The sequence below is a fragment of the Sceloporus undulatus genome, unplaced genomic scaffold (assembly GCF_019175285.1).
Source record: "Sceloporus undulatus isolate JIND9_A2432 ecotype Alabama unplaced genomic scaffold, SceUnd_v1.1 scaffold_13, whole genome shotgun sequence".
Taxonomy (NCBI): Eukaryota; Metazoa; Chordata; class Lepidosauria; order Squamata; family Phrynosomatidae; genus Sceloporus; species Sceloporus undulatus.
Genome location: NW_024802935.1, coordinates 4,983,464 through 5,004,266, shown reverse-complemented (window position 1 = coordinate 5,004,266; position 20,803 = coordinate 4,983,464). Strand labels below are relative to the sequence as shown.

Sequence of the window (20,803 nt, the reverse complement as noted above, 5' to 3'; positions counted from 1 at the left end):
TATACAGCGTCTGCGCATAGGGCTTTTTCTGTTTCGGCCCCGCGGACTTGGAACTCTCTCCCTGACGAGCTCCGCTCGGCCCCCTCCCTCGAGTCTTTTAAGAAAAATCTCAAGACTTACCTCTTCCGCCAAGCTTTCCCCCACATGTCCTAATCACTATTTTTCTCCTGTGTATTGTGTGTACTGTATTGATTGAATTGTCTGATTGTTTTTTAACTGGTTTTAATGATTGAATGATGCATTTTAATTGATGTATTGTACTGTTTAATATGGGGGACTTTTGCTAATGTAATTTGTATTTTATTATTCTGTAAACCGTCGTGATCGAAGGAACGGCGGTATATAAATAAAGACTCATTCATTCATTCATACTATTTACTACAGGATTATTTCTGCTGACTTGGTACAATTTTGCTTCCTGCAACTGTCACCTGTTCCCCATCCCACATTGTTTGAGCGACTTCCTCAACCCTTCTGCAGGAGTCACTGATGGCTACAAGCTGGATGAGTGAGACTTGGCTGAATGGGACTATGTGTGAAAGGGATCTGGGAGTCCAAGTAGACCACAAGTTGAACATGAGTCAACAGTGCGATGCAGCAGCTAAAAAGGCCAATGCAATTTTAGGCTGCATCAATAGAGGTATAGTGTCTACATCAAGGGAAGAAATAGTGCCACTATATTCTGCTTTGATCAGGCCCCACCTGGAATACTATGTCCAGTTCTGGGCACTACAATTCAAAAAGGATGTGGAGAAACTGGAGCATGTCCAAAGGACAGAGACTAAAATGGTGAAGGTTCTGGAAACCATGGCCTATGAGGAACGACTTAGGGAGCTGGGGATGTTTAGCCTGGAGAAGAGAAGGCTAAGAGGTGATATGATAGCCCTGTTTAAATACTTAAAGGAATGCCATATTGAGGAGATAGCAAGCTTGTTTTCTGCTGCTCCAGAGACCAAGACCCGGAACAATGGATGCAAGCTACAGGAAAGGAGATTCCACCTCAACATTAGGAGGAACTTCCTGATAGTAAGGGCTGTCTGGCAGTGGAGCATACTCCCTCGGAGAGTGGTGGAGTCTCCTTCCTTGAAAGTCTTCAAACAGAGGCTGGATGGACATCTGTCAAGTATGCTTTGATTGGGATTTCCTGCATTGCAGGGGGTTGGACTGGATGTCCCTTGTGGTCTCTTCCAACCCTGTCATTCTATGATTCTATGGAGTAGGGGGACAAGCAGCTTCCCTGCTGTGAACTCTTTTATGGTCAATGTTTGGGGAACCACACTGTCGTTTCCAGAACTTCTCAGGAACAAATCTCTCTTGGGCACAACACTGTTTTTCATGAGATATAAAGCAAATATCCATGCTGCCTAGTTGAGAGTTATAAAAATTCAGCATCTGGAAACAAACACATTGGGGAACAACCACAGAGTACATCACTACCTACATAGTGAATAGCACAATTCTGTTGAGAGACAGTATGACACCCCTGGGTCTTGTTGCCTCTCATGACTTCGAAACCCTGTGTCAAGGCAAAAGTCCGCAATGACAAATAAAATGAATAAAATATATTACCTGTTCTGTGGCATTTCTAATCTTTTGCCTCTAGGTTTGAAATATGTTCTTTCGCCTCCCACTCACCATCACTGATTTATTTCTTTACATAAAAATAAGCCTAAGCACTAATTTTAAATATTTCAACAGTAGTAGAACCACTGAATCAATAAGAGCTTGGAACACTGACATTCGGTTCCATAAACTTACTTTAGCTAGATCTAACAAATGTCTTTAGGCCTAAGCTAGTGAAGTCTGATGCAGGATGACAGATTAATTAAAGATAGATTTAAACTGTAACGTGTGCTTCAGATTTTCTTTTAAAAGGAGTGTATCATAACGAGCTGTATAAAATTAGAATTTAATGTAGTTGAAAAGTAAATATAAAATTAACTGTGATATACATGAGTCAAGATTTAAAAAAAAAAACAGCCCATATATGCTCATGTACAAGTTGGCCTCATGTATAAATCAAGGCCATGTTTTGGCACCAAAATTATAGATTTTGATATGACCCAAGGATAAGGCAATGGTAAAACTTGGGGGCATGTTACAAAGGATGTAAAGGACATAGCAAAGGAAAACGATCCCAAAGAACTTACAAAATTCCAGCAAGCCTATTTTTACTTACCCTGGCCTAAAGGTTTGATAGATGAAGAGTGAACTATGGTAAATGGTGACTGTGCAACGTGTTGCAGAGGTGAACAGGTGCTGGCAGGGCTAATAAAATGCACAGGTCAAAAAGGATATGAAAGGAAGAGTTAAGGTACAGCATTAACTCTTATATAACAAAGGAAAAATTCCCTTCTCTGAGTAGAGTGGTGAAAGGCGAGAGCATATTCAGTACTGGGAACACCTAAAAGAAGCACCAACCCTCTCAACTCTTGTCAGTGCTCTTTTGAGGGTAAGCACCAAAGAGCTGCCACCACCGATTTCCCACCAATGCATTCAACAAGGCCAGAAGTAGTTCCACGGTGGAGAGTGTAGAAGGTTGGTTCTTCTTTTAGGTTCTCCCAGTATGGACTGAGGAAGGTCTCACCTTTTGTCACTCTACTCAGAGACAGGGATGGTTCATTTTTTGATAAGAGCTAAGGTACAGTACTTACACTGGCCTTTGGATAAGCTGACTAAAGTTTTTTGGGTTGACTTTTTGACTCAAATTTCTAAACTTATATACATGAGTATATAAGCATCTCAGAAGATGGGTGTTTTTTGAAAAAGGGGAAACTGGGTAAGCAAGATCCCCCTTTCACACTGACTTCCTGTCACTATCTTCTAACCTCCTTTTGCAATCATCATCATCATCATCGTCGTCATCGTCGTCATCATCATCAGAATACTGGCATATAGTTCTCCTCCTATCCTTGAGAGGAAGAAAACTAAGACGAGACATCAGATAGTTCAAATACTGCAAACTATCCTAAACAATAAAGTAAAAGTAAAGCTAGTCCCTTCACATGAATGTCTAGTCATAACTGACTGTAGGGGGTGGTGCTCATATCTGTTACTAAGCTAAAAAGTCAGTGTCATCTGAAGGCAACTCCGGTGGTCATATGGCCAGAATGACTGCACCGAACACTGTTACCTTCCCACTAAAGTGGTACCTATTTATCTACTTGTATTTGCATGCTTTCGAACTGCTAGGTTGGGAGAACCTGGGACTATTGAGAGGAGCTCACCCCATCACGCAGTACTCAGGCTTTGAACTGCTAACCTTCCGATCTTCTGATTGTCAAAATTGGTGTCTTAACCACTTAACCACTAAGCCATCACACCCTAAACAATACAAGACTCCTAACTCCCTCATTACATTTTCACAATTATTACACAACTGCTACAGAATTAGGCTTGTGCCAATCATAGCAGTGAAAAGGAAGTCATCTGTGGCTCTAAGAAATTATACATCTAAATAATCTGCAAACCTCCAGCTAAGTTTTACATTAGCAAAATGAGACCCACTACTAAACCCAAACTGTTTCATGCTAACATGAGGCTATTTAGAGATACTGCACTCCATCTGCCCTTCTCAGCTGCAAAAATGATGGCCTTCACCAGCAGTCTTGTTGTTGTGTGCCTTCAAGTGATTTCCAACTTATGGCACCCATAAATGAAACTATCATGGAGTTTTCTTGGCAAGATTTGTTCAGAGAGATGTTGACTTGTCCTTCTTCTGAGGCTGAGAGAGTGTGACTTGGTGAAGGTCATCTAGGGGTTTCCATGGCTGAGCAGAGATTTGAACTCTGTTCTCCAGAGTCATAGTCCAATGCTCAAAGCATCACATGATGCAACACATGAGTATACATCTCTACAACTATGTGCCATGGTATTCCTTCTGATTTTATTTCAAATTCCAAGTATTCTGCATAGAGTTCAACTCAACTGCCACCAGCTCCATATGAGAGATAGATCAGATATTACATTCTCTTTTCTACTTCATTTGAACATGTTAGCCTTTTTAAAATGCAGTTAAATTAGGGATGCTACAAAAGTGGTTCATTTCAAAGGCTGATAGTTCATAGGCATACATAGCACTTTGGTAGTCTTCCAAAGAGTGGAAGTTGGAAAAAACTCTACACTCCCTATTACCAGCTGTGCCCTCTTCTGCCCTAAGCATGGTGGTTAAACAAACTGCTAGGTATATTTCTATTTGAGAATCTTCACTGTAGATGTTGCATGAGGTAGAAAAAGACACAGCATGATTTTCAGTATAAAAAAGAAAAGAAAGAATCCTTGTAAGCAAAATTCTAAAGAGCAGCATTTGAAAGCTGAACAGTCAACAGTAATTTCTTTTCACTACAGCCATGTTTTCTAGTATATTAATACAGAAGCTGGCTTTCAGTTCACTTCTACAGCTCAGTAATAAATTGGAAATGCCCCACTTCGTTACTATGCTGACTGTTTATTTAATCAGTGTGTCAAGAAATAATGCCTACAGGCATTGGGTTAGCCTCCCCAAGAAAAGTAGCATCAGATAGATGTGAAGGATTCTCCTTACACAGTTGAATCTCTTTTTTGAGCTTAGTAATATTAATACATGCACACACACACACACACACACAGCACTTACACTGATCTCAAAAGAGATTAGTGGGGCTCTGACAAGCCAGATCTCACAGTACAACCTCTCTTACTATTTTATAATGGGCAATGCAATAGACATTGGCTAAGGAATGAAATTTCAGATCATAAAAGTATAAATATATAACACTTGGTATCTTCAAGTGCTCCATTTATTCACTGCAGGCAAGTAGAATTTTCAGAAGCAAACTAGACACCAATTGTATTACATTCTGTAAATAAGAGACTTGGGCTCACTCACACACAGAGAAACACCCCCAAATAAATGCAGACATGACTCAATACTGGATGAGAATCATATGATGATCATCTAGCAGGTTTTCACCTCAAAAAAAAAAAAAAAGTGCCGCACTCTCTGAGTTTCAGGAGTGGCTTTAGTTTTGTCCTGTCACCACCAACTTACTTAACTGGTACGTTTCATATTTGTACTGAGACAATACCAAAGTATGCAACTCATTTATTTATTTATAATAAGAATATCTTTAACGCAATTTTATTGTGAACCACTCTCTAAAATTATTCTCATATGGCTTACAATAAAATTTAATTTTAAAAAACAGCTATGCAAAATGATTGGGGGAGGGAAGCAACTGCTAAGGCAGATGTTCTTATTTGACAATTGATGTAGCTGTGTGCCTTCAAGTCATTTCCGACTTATGGCAACCCTAAGGTGAACCTATCATGGGGTCTTCTTGGCAAGTTTCTTCAGAGAAGGTTTGCAACCCCAAGTTGAACCTATGGGTTTTCTAGGCAAGGGCTGTTCAGAGGAGGTTTGCCCTTTGACTTCCTCTGAGGCTGAAAATGCAACTTGCTCAAGGTCATCCAGTGGGTTTCGAAGGCTAAACCCCCAGGTTGTAGCCCAATGCTCAAACCATTATACCACATTGGCACACACACACACACACACAAATGGAAACCCCCATTTTTTCAACAGATTAGAGACCAGACCACTGACAAAAAGCTGAACTCGTCAGAATGTGGAACCATTATGTGCTCTGATCTCTCACCCGTTAAATAAGTGGATGACGCCTGTCTCACTGTTCTGAGAAAAAGTGTTATAATTATTTTATTTGTGCCTGCCCTGACTGTGATTCCTACTCATGAGGAATGTCTCCTTCATCAATGGCAGAAGGGGAGGAGGCTCCAAAACTGCTGTATCAGAGCCCTTGCATTTTCCCACTAAACAGCGGGAAATAACATGGCTAGTGCAGCTGCAGGGTCACCCTGCCTTTCACCAGGGAGTCAATGACAATGACAATAACTACCATCACAACACCATGTTTTTTGTTTGAACCCAGAGGGTGGAAGCTGTTAAGTCAAGGTGCCACTGAGCAAATAACTTGTTATTCCTCTTCCTCCCCTTGTTTCACCATGGCACTGACTGGAGTGAAGCCTAGGGAAGAATCAACCATGGTAAGTTGGCTCTGCTGGGCTTCACCCCACTCAGTGCCATGGCAATGCAAAAGAGGCCAGAAGGTGTTTGGCCAAGTGCTTCCTGCTGAGTAACTAGGTTCATTCTTCTTTCTCCACCTCAGCAATCCAGACAGAGACAGATGGTTGGGAGTCTCCTAACTGTGAATCTGATCTTCTAAGTGGAATGCAACCATATCAACCATAAGATAAATAAGATCAGATAACAACCATCACCCAGCACCTCAGTACAGTACTGTCTAGACTGAGATTCAGTTTACTGGCCTGCACATAGTTCAATACTCTGCTTATTTTAAAATAGATGAGAGAAGGAATAAAAATAGGTATCATGTATATTTTGACAATATCTTACCTCAAAGCTCTGGGTGTCATCCCTCAATGGTATCATGTGTTCTAAGGATAGATAGCCTTAGGGCCTAGGGCTGAATTTGTCCCTCTGCAACTAACCACATGACCACATCGCCTTTGGTAATACCATAATTTGTTGATTTCATGGATTTTGTACAGTTTCTTTTCCTTTCTCAAATGTTGAAACCCAGCCACTGAGAGCATCTATGAAAGTGAATTCAGTCCTCAATTTGAAAGAGGCTCCCTACCCTTGAAGCAAATGTTCAACAGCACAAGAGAATTTGGGCAGGAGGAGCTATAATCGTGCCAAACAGCATAAAAAGCACAGAGTTAGAAAGCAAACAGTTAGCTAACATTATTACTCTGTTATTGGTAGGAACTGAATCGCTTGAAAACAGTACCTACAGTGCCTAACCCAGATAATCTATCCTGAAGGATATCATGGGCAATGGTGTAAAAAGGCTCCAAAAGCTTCAGCAGAATTGACAGGGCAACACTTCACAATATGTCCTTTGGCAAAGTTCAATCAAATCAAATTGACAAGACAAGGCCTAAAGCTGGATTGAAACTGATCTAGAAACACAATCCACTCTAGAAGTGACTGGAGTTGTACAACAATCATCTATTTAAGGCCCAGGACAGACGGCCCCAAAGTGGTGTGCCGCCGGCGATTCTAGGGTTAGGAACCACACACCAACAACACGGTCCCTAATCCTAGCACGACACGGCAGTGGCCTAATGGCGGCATCCTGTCCACACAGGTGCCGCCATCTTGATATAAGTGACACGCAGCATATAGATGTTGCTGCACGTCGTTTCAGTCATGAGTGCGATGTGTGCCTGGCGATCCAAAAAGAACCCATTTTTTTCAGGTTCTTTTTGGGGCAGAGGGACACCAGGCAGTTGGGCTGCTGTGGTGTCCCTCTGGAAGGAAACAGGACACCGCCAGCCCACCATTTTGGGGCGGTCTGTTCCGGGCCTAAGTATCTCACAGCAGAGGCATCTATGATCAACAAGCAGCTAATAGCTACTGAGATCTTTGGGACTCAAGACAGGCTTCTCTGGCTCTTTTCAAGTGGTTACCACCATTCCCATTCAAAGGGAAATTTATCATTCACAAAGCTGGTCACTCTTTCCCTCCCAAGTGTTATGTAATGAGCGAGGACTGAAAGGAGCATATGTATTTAAATGGTTAGAGCATGTCTTCCTTCTACCAGCTAGCTTTAGCCCTTTTTGTTCTAGACAAAAGCTCTGATGGCCTAAATACATTAAAGACACCAGATTCTGTTTGATCTGGGAAGCTTAGCAAGGTCATCCATGGCTAGTACTTGGATGGTAGACTGCCAACGAATACCAGATGCTGTAGGCTATATTTCAGAGGAAGGAACTGGCAAAACCATCTCCAAGTATTCTTGTCTAAGAAAATCCTATGAAATTCATGGGGTCACCATAAGTCAACAGGCAACTTGAAGGCATGCACACAGAGAGAAAAGCTCTCAAAATGCTAACAGAGGACAGAGAAAAGGCAGAATTACTCAACACTTTCTTTGCCTCAGTCTTCTCAGAAAAGGCAAAGGGAACTCAACCTGAGGATAAAGGAGCAGAGGACAGAATAGGGGAATTTCAGCACAAAATAAGTAAAGAGATAGTACAGGAATTCCTTATTAATCTAAATGAATTTAAGTCGCCAGGACCAGATGAACTACATCCAAGTGTATTAAAAGAACTGGCAAATGAAATATCGGAGCCATTGGCAATAATCTTTGAGAACTCCTGGAGAACAGGAGAAGTCCCAGCAGACTGGAAGAGGGCAAACGTCCCCATCTTCAAAAGGGGGAAGAAAGAGGACTAGACAAAGTAACTATTAAATGGATCTGTAATTGGTTGACTGGCTGAACCCAAAGGGTGCTCAGCAATGGCACCTTTTCATCCTGGAGAGAAGTAACCAGTGGTGTTCCACAGGGCTCTGTCCTGGGCCCAGTACTGTTCAACATCTTTATCAATGACTTGGAGGAAAAAATTGGAGGAATACTTATCAAATTTGCAGATGACACCAAATTAGGAGGAATAGCTAATACTCCAGAGGACAGAATCAAAATTAAAAATGAATTGAATAGACTAGAAAGCTGGGCCACAGCTAACAAAATGAACTTCAACAGGGAGAAATGTAAGGTACTGCACTTAGGGCGAAAAAATGAAATGCACAGATATAGGATGGGGGACACCTGGCTTAAGGAGACAACATGTGAAAGGGATCTAGGAGTCCAAGTAGACCACAAGTTGAACATGAGTCAACAGTGCAATGCGGCAGCTAACAAGGCCAATGTGATTTTAGGCTGCATCAATTGAAGTATAGTGTCTAGATCAAGGGAAGTAATAGTGCCACTATATTCTGCTCTGGTCAGGCCCCACCTGGAATATTGTGTCCAGTTCTGGGTGCCACAATTCAAAAAGGACATTGAGAAACTGGAGCGTGTCCAAAGGAGGGCCACTAAAATGGTGAAGGGTCTGGAAACCTTGCCCTATGAGGAACGCCTAAGGGAGCTGGGGATGTTTAGCCTGGAGAAAAGAAGGTTAAGAGGTGATACAATAGCTCTGTTTAAATATTTGAAGGGATGTCATATTGAGGAGGGAGCAAGCTTGTTTTCTGCTGCTCCAGAGACTAGGACAGGGAGCAATGGATGCAAGCTGCAGGAAAAGAGATTCCACCTCAACATTAGGAGGAACTTCCTGACAGTAAGGGCTGTTCGACAGTGGAACACACTTCCTCTGAGTGTAGTGGAGTCTCCCTCCTTGGAGGTCTTCAAACGGAGGCTGGATGGCCATCGGTCGGGGATGCTTTGATTTGGATTTCCTGCATGGCAGAATGGGGTTGGACTGGATGGCCGTTGTGGTCTCTTCCAACTCTATGATTCTATGAGTTTCCAAGGTAAGGGTGGGCAACACATAGCTCCATTTGCCTGTTTTTGTGTTTCTCCCACCACTGCTGAACTGTAGCAGTATAGCTACAGCAAAAAGCCACAATTTTACTTGTCCACATATTTACTTATAACACTCAAGCCTCTCTTTCCTTGGCTGAGCAGGTATGTTGGAAGTATTCTTTTAAAATAGTCTAGAAAGGATGAATACACTATTATCTATTGGGGAAATGCATGTACAACAGAACAGGTATAATATTCTTATATTCTGGTCCAGGAATGGCGGTGATTCCACCTGTCCTGAATGGGGTCACGCTCCCTGTGAAGGACACCGTGCGCAGTCTGGGGGTGCTTCTTGACTCGTCGCTTCACCTGACTGCTCAGGTGAATGCGACGGTCAAGAGCACCTGTTATCAGCTTCGGCTGATTCGCCAGCTGCGCCCATACCTGGCCCAGAGGGACCTAGAAACTGTTGTACATGCTCTGGTAACTTCGAGACTGGATTTCTGCAATGTACTCTACATGGGGCAACCCTTATACCAAACTCGGAAGCTGCAAATGGTGCAGAACATGGCAGCCAGGCTGGTCACTGGTGCTCCCAGGACCAGCCATATAACACCGGTTTTAAAAGATCTGCATTGGCTGCCCATTCGCTTCCGAGCTCAATATAAGGTGTTGGTAATTACCTATAAAGCCCTAAATGGCTTGGGCCCAGGGTACCTAAAGGACCGCCTCTCCCCGTACATTCCGCCTCGCACCCTCAGAACGTCTGGGCAGCAGCTACTGAAGGTGCCTGGGGCTAGGTTAGTCTCCACTTCTCGGAGGACGTTTTCCACAGCTGCCCCAGCCCTTTGGAATGCGCTGCCCACAGAGCTCCGCTCGTCTACGACCCTGGCCCAATTTAGGAAGGACCTTAAAACCTTCCTATTCCAACAGGCATTCCCCGAATAAATATCCTGTGGGCCTCCCTCCTCTTTCGTGGCCAAGAGGTTGGGCTATGGGGCTTTTACTGTTGGTTTGTTTTAGGGTGTATTTTTATGTGTATTTTAATATGTTTGTAGTTGATGTATTTTAATCTGTTGTAAGCCGCCCTGATCGGAGGAAGGGCGGCATATAAATAAAATTTTTATTATTATTATTTATTTATTATAACAGAAATAATTATATAAAAAGGAAATGGTGTTGGATAGTACAGTAGCAGACAGCAACCATCTTATTGTTCGTTATATGACTAATATGTTGAAAAGCCACTGACATCTACAAACTCTCTTTCTACTACAAATTATAGAAAGTATTAATTACCATTCAGAGAAGTTATATAACTAAAGGGTGGCAGACTTCAAATTAATTACTAAGTCATCTTTTTTAAAAAGTACAGAAAATGTTACGTTAGCAGCAATATAAACTCCTCCAAATGTATACCCTTATTTTATTTTATCTTTTGTTTTTGCAGAGCATTCCTTTTTTTTCTCTTCAATCATTTCTAATTCATATGCAAACTACTTCACAATAAAATCAGATCTTGTACTGTTAAATAATCTAGAATGTAGTACTTACCTACAACTGCTGACTGAGAAAAATACAAAACAACTGCAACAACCATGGTGGCAATGATGAAGGAGATTTCTGTTGGCTTAAACCATGGGGCTACAAATAAAATAAATATAGTAAATAACACATAATCTTAATTTGTGGTAGAAATGCATAACATAAGATATAGCTATTATACAAACTATTATTTCTACATTAATTGGAATAAATTCTGAATCTCTTTTGGCACATTTTCTAGACATATTTTGGTGATCACAATAGGAAATAACCACTCATAACTCAAATAATAATTATTCCCTTTCCATTTAAAAAATGATACCAGGGTTAAATATTTCTGAAGTAGTTTGCTGGACATATCTCTATTCCCTGTATCTTGTGGTAGCAGCTTCTCCATCTCAATATACTTACTCACTCTCAGGGGGACAGGGGGGGAAAGAACATTAAAAGACTATTCTCCAGTTTCATTTTGACATTCCATAAGCATTTTACAGGGAACATCAGAAAGATAATAGAACAGACTATCAGCAGATATTAAAAACCTTTATATTCCATCCACTGGTATCCCCTTGAGTACAGTTACTAAATATGTGCACATGCATTAAAGATTTGAACATATAATTTTGCACTGCTTTCAAGTGGACTATTTTCAAAGGAAATGAAAAGCTTGTTCACGTTTAGGATCATGAGCAAGGATTCCCCTAAGCTATGGCATGCACATGAACGAACACACACACACACACAGACACACAGAGAATTTTCTTTAAATGCTTTTTTAAAAAGTTCTAGAGCAGAGGCTGGAAATGTGCAACCATCCAGATGTTGCTGGACTGCACCCCTCACAACTAGTTATACTAGCTACTGGAGCTAGAGGTTATTGCTCCAACAACACCTGAGGTGACACACTTTGCATATCCCAGTTCTAGAATGAAAATTCTCCACTTTCATTGTTCTAATTTAGCATCTACCACTAAAAGTTCATTAATTTATGCCAAATTCAGGATCAATATACTGACAAATTGGAATTCCAATCATGTTTTACTACAATAGCTTGCTAACATCCCAAATGCTTATTCAGTCTGTATCAGTACAGAGTTTGTTTGCTAAGCATTTTGCAATCTAACATTAGTATCACATCTCAATGAAGCCAACTAATGCTAATGAACAAGAAAAGAAAGACTCTAGGGGGGAAACACATCACTGAAGAGGATGTGGTCCCATGACATTCCTTTTACAATTATTTCGGGCCATTCCTTTATATTTATGTAAAGAACATTAAACAAGGTGAATATTTTGAAAAGTCAGAAACCTCAATTTAATCCAAGTTGTTCCTGAATCACTTCTATTACTATTATGAAAGGTCTGGACAGCTACAATGGCTTCCATTCCACTGCTTTTTCCATCTTTTCTTTACCTCAGAAAGTCCCTTCAGGTGGGAAAGATGAATTAGCTGTGCTAAGTCTTTTCACGGCAGCGTTAGCAGCTGTTGGTCTGGAAGCATCTGCCCACCTCCCAAACTCCCATGAATGGGAGAAACTGAACAGATTCAATTTGCACACTTTAGCAGGTTGTCAACTACCCTTTACAGTTACAAACACTGCCACTGGAGACAAAAGTTCATTTTAATATAAGCCAAGTGCCATAACAGACCTATGGAATTCAATCTAAAGGCAAGTTGTAAAGAAACCCTCAAGATTAGCATTGAAAAGACAGCATTCAGTTAAATGTTAGAATAGAATTGACTTGGATGGACATGTAGAAGTTGCACGATTAGAAGTATGTACAGGAGGAGGCATGAAATACTGCTGAAATTCTGCAGAAATTCAGATGATGAAAACAAGGAGGGTGGAAGCAACCAAAGTGCACATTGAAAACTAATAAGTCCTTTAGGAACTACACAGAACAGTTATGATACTCTTGAAGAGACAAAACACAGGCTTTGAATAACCTCAACCATATTCAGATATTTCCCCTGATGTGATTAATAATTGTATTGAGACAGTTGAAGCTTAGACCCTGAGCCAGTCCACATCTCATAGGCAATTTATTTGGAGCGTGGTGGGGTCGCCTTTCTTAGAGGTCTTTAAACTGAGGCTGCATGGCCATCTGTCGGGGATGCTTTGATTGTGAGTTCCTGCATGGCAGGGGGATGGCCCTTGTGGTCTCTTCCAACTGGACAATTCTTTAATTCTATTACTGTATTCATGACATATTGTATCAAGGAATTTTGAAAAGGCCTAGACAAATCAAAGACTTATTTCCTTGGTCTCCCTCTCTAGAAGATTATTATAGTCCAGAGAATCAAGGTAACATTGATCTGATCAGGTCAGAAGCTATACTGAAATGTATACAGGGATAGAGACTTACAAAATATTGACAACTTTGTTTCATCTGCAAAAAGACAGAATATCTCAATATTTTACTGAAAGTATCAACTGCTGCAAAATTCTTCCCCCCTTGCGAAAGTGTAAAGACAGGTCCTTTTTTGCACAAAATATCAAAAATGCATAACAACTACTGTATTTTGTGGAAATTATACTTTTTGGTAGAAAAGCATTGTGTGGTGTGCTTTTAACAACTCAGGGAATTTTCACACACCCATTCTTTACTTTGTTAACTAGAGGAGTGCTCAACTGTTCAGTGGCTGTCTTTGGTGGCAAGTGATCAATGAAGGCACCAGGATTTGAAAGGGATTATCTCCCTGACACTCCTTGCTCCAACTAGCAGCAAACATGCCAAGGCAGTGACTGTCTGGTTCAGTTGGCTGCTAGGCAGCATGAGGAAAGAAAAGCAGCTTCAATCTGAAATGGCACCAATTCACGTTTGTATGCTTGACTTGTACCCTGCTTAGGTACAAGTTCAGAGCATGTTCAGAGGAAGACGACAAGGATGGCAAGGGCTATGGTCAACAAAACATATGCAGGTTTAGCTTGGTGAAAGGAAGATGGGGTGAGATGCTTGCATTCTTCAAATACCTCAAGAGTTGTCTGAGACTGCATTCGTACTGCAGGAATAATCCAGTTTGATGTCCTTTTAACGACCATGACTCAATGCTATGAAATTTTGGGAACTGTTATTTTGTGAGACGTTTAGCCTTCTCTGTCAGAGAGCTCTGGTGCCACAACAAACTACAATTCCCAGAATTCCATAGCATTGAGCCATGCCAGTTAAACTTGTGTCAAACTAGATTATATTTGCAGTGTGGATACAGCCTCAGAGGAGGGGACAGGCATGTTCTCTGCTGCCCTGGAGAAGGACCAGTTCCATTGGTCTGAAGTTACAGGGGGACAGATTTCCATTGAATATTAGAAAGAACGTCTTGACCGTAAGAGCTGTTTGGCAATGAAGCAAATTGCCTAGAGTGGGTTCCCCAGGTGTTTGGGACTTCAACTCTCAGAAACCTCAGCCATCTTGGCCGATGGTCAATGATCTGGGATTCTGGGAGCCAAACTCCCAAATACCTGGAAAGCCAGAATTTGGGAATCACTGGCCTAGAGAGATTGTGGGGGTCTCCTCTAGATGTCTTCAAAGCAGGCTGGGCAGCAACTTCTTTTAGGTAGAGATCTTGCACAATCAGAAAATGGGACCTGATGGCCCATAGGGCCCCTTCTAATTTATGTTTCTATGAGGTGCAAAATGATATTATGGAAGATTCTACTGTATGTCTAAAAACAAAAAATGTTCACAGCTATCCAATCCAAATGAAAAAAAAAAAAAAAAAAAAAAAAGAAGAAGTTTTTAATGTGTAAGTACGCATTTTGAAAGTTAAAAGCACTAGCAATCTCTTAATCTAAGCATAGCTGGATACTGCATGGATCCCGTTTGTTTGCCAAATTCTAATAGAGGATACAACTATTGGTGGCTGCTAGTCTTCTTGGTTATATAGAATCTCAGGTTCAAAAGTCATGTATATTTGTGTTACTTCCTTTAAAGATGAGGTCCCTATAACTAATGCAAACAAAGGATATAGCTAAAGCAAATACAAACAAAGACTGTGTAAAATCCACATTCTTTTCCTAACAGGTGAAACTATCTGAAACAGAGAATTACATAATATTGAAGTTTAAGGATTTCTGTATATCTGTAAATTCTTTTTTAATTTAAACCTCATTTGTTGAGTATTAAAACATAACCTCAAATAAAAATAACAATAAACCATTACTGTCCCTCCTCCACTCAGCAGCTAATAAAGCAGCAAAAGAAGGAGAAAGGATGACACAGAATTCATTCTTGCTGAAACCTCCTACTTCCATAGGAATTATAACATTATAATAATATGCACATTTTTCAAATCCCCCACAAATTATCTAATTTAATAATCCCATTTAAATGACAGTTTATTTTTACCATTCTACTCGATGTTTTTATCTGAAACTTTCATATCTGTGTTTTTGTCATTAACATGCTGAATAAAACAATACTAGCTTAAATAATAATAAAAATAAAATATTTATTTGTATCCCACCTCTCCTGTTTGAGGATCAAGATGGGTAACAGCAAAGAAAATTTCAAATACAAAATAACGAAACAGTCCCCCCAAAAAACCACCCTTCTACCCTCCCTCCCATCAATATAAAATAATAACAATAAAAAATTTAACTGGAATAACATCAGTTAAAACACCTTGGCAAGAGTGACAGCAATATGACACTAATAGGCAATAATGGGGGGGGGCCTGATTAACATGGGCAGTTGATTTGTTTTAGGAGAGGTTATTCTGGGAAGGCCTGCTTTTTAAAAGTGTCAAGAGATGTGATGTGACGAACCTCCTCCAGCAGGTCATTGAAGATTTTTTGAGGAGCAACTGAAAAGGCCCTCCGGGAAGTCACCACCAGTCTAGTTTTTTTTCTGACTGCAGTAAGTTCCTCCCAGAGGACCTGAGTGTGTAGGATTATATGGGAGGAGGCGTTCCTTCAAGTAAACTGGACTCAAGCCATGTAGGGCTTTATAGGTAATAACCAACACTTTGTATTGTGCCCAAAAGCTGACAGGCAGCCAGTGTAAAGATTTTAAGATAGGTGTAATTTGGTCGAACCTAGATTTTACTGCGACCAATCTGGCTGCCATATTTTGCACTAGTTGAAGCTTCTGAACATGGTACAATGGTTGCCCCATGTAGAACACATTGCAGAAATTGAGAGAAGGTTACCAGCGCATGTACAACCGTTTCTAGGTCCTGTGACTCCAGGTAGGCCAAAGCTGATAATAGGCACTCCTGGCTGTTGCATCCACCTGAGATGACAGGTGAAGCAACGAGTCCAAGAGCACCCCCAAGCTGAGAACACAGTCCATTAGGGGAAGTGTGACTCCATCCAGGACTGGTGAGCTTATCTCCATACCCGGACTGGGGTTACCTATCATGAGTACCTCCGTTTTATAGAGACATAGAGAAACAAATACATCTACTGTATATACCTACTGGTGGTAGAATTCAAATACGTAGCCTTGTTAATCTGGAAAATCATTATGCAAAGAGGTCAGTATGCAAAGAGCCCTGGTGGCACAGTGGTTAAATGCCTGTACTGCAGCCACTCTGGCAAACCACAAGATTTTGAGTTCAAACCAGCCAGAAGCTCAGAGTTGACTCAGCCTTGCATCCTTCCGTAGGTCGCAAAAATGAGTATCCGGCTTTTGGGGGGCAATTAGCTTAGACATTGTAAACAGCTTAGGGAGTGCTTAAGTGCATGACAAGCGGTATAGAAATTTACTTTCTATTGCTATTGCTATCGTAGCACCTTTGAGACTAACTGAAAGAAATTGGTAGCATGAGATTTTGTAGGTTTGAGACTATTCTTGTAGGCTCAACATGCATCTGAGGAAGCAGGCACAAGTCTACAAAATAATAATAATAATAATAATAATAATAATAATATACCGCCCTTCTAGAAAACAAAAGCTCGTGCTACTAACATCTTTCTTTCAGTTAGTCTCAAAGGTGCTACAAGATTCCTCTGCATACTATATACAGTGGTACCTTGGGATACGAAATACCCAGGTTACGAAATTTTCGGGATACGAAAAAATCCCATTGGAAATCATTGTTCCGGGTTACGAATGTTTTTTCGGGTTACGAAGAAAATTTTTGGTGCTTTTCGGCGCTTTTTCGCACGAAACGCGGCTTTTCCCCATTAGCGCCTATGGCAATTCGGCTTACGAAGGCTTTTCGGGTTACGAAAGCAGCCGCGGAACGAATTACTTTCGTAACCCGAGGCACCACTGTATATATATTCATATATAAATCAAGAACTTTTAATAAAAAAAAACCAGCCCAAAAACCTGGGCCTACTTTTTCATGGGTCATTATAATTACTGCAATTTAACTCTTATAAAAGAAATGAACTTTCAGTTAGTCTCAAAGGTGCTACAAAATCCCTTTGCATACTATATATATTCATGTATAAATCAAGAACTTTTAGTCAAAAAATTAACCCCAAAACTTTTCCATTAGTCATTATAAGTACTGTAATTTAACTCATATTAAAAAAAAGAAAAAAGGAACCATCTCTTTCTCTGAATAGAGTAGTGAAAGGGGAAAGGTTTGTCCATCCTGCGAGAAAAGAAGCACCAAACCCTATTCTCTTTACCACAAGCACTGCTTCCAGCCTTTTTGAATGTCTGGGTGGGGAAATGGCAGTAGCTCTTTGGCACTTCTGAAAGGAAGACTAAGAGGAATCAGGCTTTGAAGAATTTAAATAAGACATTTATGTATATTTGTCAGTTTTCTGGGTTAAATTCTGGCAAAGTTATCTCATTGAAATTCAAGGATATAATCACTCCTAAAGTAGTCATGACAGGCATGGTGGCTTAGTGCTTAAGATGCCAATTTGGACGATCAGAAGGTAGAAAGCCTGGCAGTTCGAGGTCCAAGCACCACGTGATCAAGTGAGCTCCCATCACCAGTCCCAGCTTCTGCCAATCTAGCCATTTGAAAGCATGCAAATGCAAGTACAGTAGATAAATAAGTACCGCTTCAGTGGGAAGGTAACAGCATTCCATGCAGTCATGCTGGCTACATGACCACTGGAGTTGTCTTCAGACAATGCTGACTCTTCGGCTTAATAATAGAGATGACCACCGCCCCCTACAGTTGGTTACGACTGGACTTTCATGTCAAGGGGAAACCTTTACCATTACCTTTTAAAATAGTCACCATTTCATTTTCTTTGCCTTTACATCCTTGTGGAAATGTGTGTATTTCTTTAGCCCCATTTGCACCCTGTCACCTACTCCACACATTACACAGACACCATTTACTGTAGTTCCTTCCTTGTCTATTCAGCCTTTAGTAGGAGTACAAACATCCCTGCAGGAATTCTGTAAATTCTTTGGCATTGTTTTATTTTGCTTTGTCCTTTACATGCTTTGTTACATGCCTCTAAGTTTTACTTTGAACTTATCCACAGGTTGTATCAAAATCCATAATTTTGGCTCCAAAACTTGCCCTCACGAGATCAACTTATACATAAATATACATGTAGTTTAGCTTTTCCTTTATTCAATACCATTTTTTTTCATAATGGCTATAAACCACACTCAAGCTGAATCCAGAGAAAACAGAGGTACTCGCGATAGGTACCCCAAGTCCAGGCAGGGAAACTTGTCATCCAGTCCTGGACGGGGTCACACTTCCCCTAAAGGACAAAGCTCGCAGTTTGGGAATACTCTTGGACTCATCTCTACAGTTATCATCTCAAAGTAGATGCGATGGCCAAGAGGGCTTGGTACCAGCTTCGGCTGATACGCCAACTGCAACCCTGCCTTGGCCGAAAGGACCTTGAAACAGTAGTGCACGCACTGGTAACCTCTCGATTAGATTTCTGTAATGCGCTCTACATGGGCTACCTTTGTACCAGGTTTGGAAGCTTCAGTTAGTTCAAAATGCTGCAGCCAGATTGGTTGCCGGAACTTCTAGATCAGATCATATAACTCCGGTATTAAGATCTCTTCACTGGCTGCCTATTAGCTTCCGGGCTCAATACAAAGTGATGGTTATTAACTATAAAGCCCTATATGGCTTGGGCCCATGTTACTTGAGGGAACGCCTCTCCCCATACAATCCGCCCCACACTCTCAGAACTACAGGGAAATGCTTACTTGAATATCCTAAGATGAGACTGGCATTAACTCGCCAAAAAGCATTCTCTTCTGTAGCTCCCACATACGGTAACAAGCTCCCGGAGGAGATAAGGTGGAGCTCCTCCTTAGATGTCTTTAAGAAAGCCTTAAAGACCCATCTTTTCCGGTCTGCATATCCTTCTGACCCCTTGTAGAAATTGTTCCCTGTTGAAGATGCTTTTATGACTGGCTGTTGTTATTAATGTTCCTTACATGTTGATTTTAAGAAAGTTGTTCAATTACATATGTATTTGTGGTTTTATTTATTTTGTATTTTATATATTGTGTAATTTTATTCGATGTTATGTATAATTGATGTTACTGTGAACCGCTTTGATCGCTGCGGAAAAGCGGTATATAAATAAAGTTTTTATTATTTATTTATTATTATTTTATGACACTGTTGTTGTGTGCATTCAAGTCGTTTCCAACTTATGGCAACTCTAAGGTAAACCTACCACAGGCTTTTCTTGGCAAGTTTCTTCAGAGGGGGTTCACTTTTACCACCCTCTGAGGCTTAGAGAGTGTGACTTGCCCAAGGTCACCCAGTGGGCTTCCATGGCGAACGCTGGTCTCCAGAATTGCAGTTTAATGCTCAAAGAAAAACTGTAACTTCTTTATAATCTATGCTTTCTGTCTGCATAGCTGTTTGTTCAACTGTGCACATTCAACTGTTGAATGTGCACACATCAGCACAACAATACTAGTTGGTTTTTGTCTATAAATCTTCATTAGCAACAGTTGGAACAAAGGAAAAATTACTTCAGCTTTCAAAATTAAGTTCAACATAAGACTTCTACACTGCCCTTACTGTCCTCCTTGCTTCCTCCTTGCATTCTGCCCTAAACAAGGGCATCATAAATTCCATGCTTCTTATCTGATTTCCAAATTATTCAGAACAAGGAGAGCAGGGATCTGCCTGCTCTAATTTTGCAGAAGTCCTGCTGGAAGTGAAATGAACCACAGTGGCTTTTCCTTTCTCATTCTCTCCCCCTTAACATGTGCCCTGAGATTTTGGCAAAGGATAGGGGAATGCTTCATTTTTGGGGCTGTAAAAATAACATTACTGTTAAGCATCTTAATGACAGTGTTAACTGGATGGTATATAAAAATAAATACAGGTTGAGTCTCTCTTATCTAAAATGCTTGGGACCAGAAGTGTTTTGGATTTTGTAATATTTGCATATACATAATGAGATATCTTGGAGATAACAACCAAGTCTAAACATGAAATTCATTTATGTTTCATATACATCATATACATGTCGTCTGGAGGTAAATTTTATACACAATATTTTTAATGATTTTGTGCATGAAACCTATTTGTATACATTAAACAAATAGAAAGCAAAGTTACTATCTCAACCACTTATGTGGACAATTTTGGATTTTGGAATATTTCTGATTTCACAATTCTGGATAAGAGAGACTCAACCTGTAAAAATGGTAAAATTCTCTCTCTCTCTCTCTCGCACACACACACACACACACACACACACATGTTTTGCATTTGTTACTAATGGGCACACACATTATGACATGTCAGGGCCTCACAGTTGTTGGCCCTAAAATCTCAGGGAAAATTATCGTAATCTAGTAACCGAGAACACTAATACATGAATATTGCTATGTTCTGGGCTAATTACCACACTATTATAAATACATTCATCCCTCTACATTTGTGGCTTTGACTTTTGTGGATTTGATTATTCACGTATTTTATTAATACTGTATGTTCTTTTCCTTTTTTGGCCCAAATGTATGGCAACACTAAAATTCAGTTCTACCTATCTGCATAGGTAGGTCGGGCAGGTCTC

At 40.5% G+C, this 20,803-nt stretch overlaps 1 protein-coding gene across 4 annotated transcripts in view; it reads right to left on the bottom strand.

Annotated features, from left to right (window-relative positions):
* The window catches only part of LOC121917250 (leukocyte surface antigen CD47-like), a 109,925-nt gene that overhangs the window by 42,478 nt on the left and 46,644 nt on the right, over positions 1-20,803 (bottom strand). For all 4 annotated transcript variants that reach the window (XM_042443021.1, XM_042443022.1, XM_042443020.1 and 1 more), the window contains exon 3: positions 10,881-10,970. In XM_042443021.1, coding sequence (XP_042298955.1) covers positions 10,881-10,970 — 90 coding nt within the window. The remainder of the gene's footprint in view (positions 1-10,880; positions 10,971-20,803) is intronic.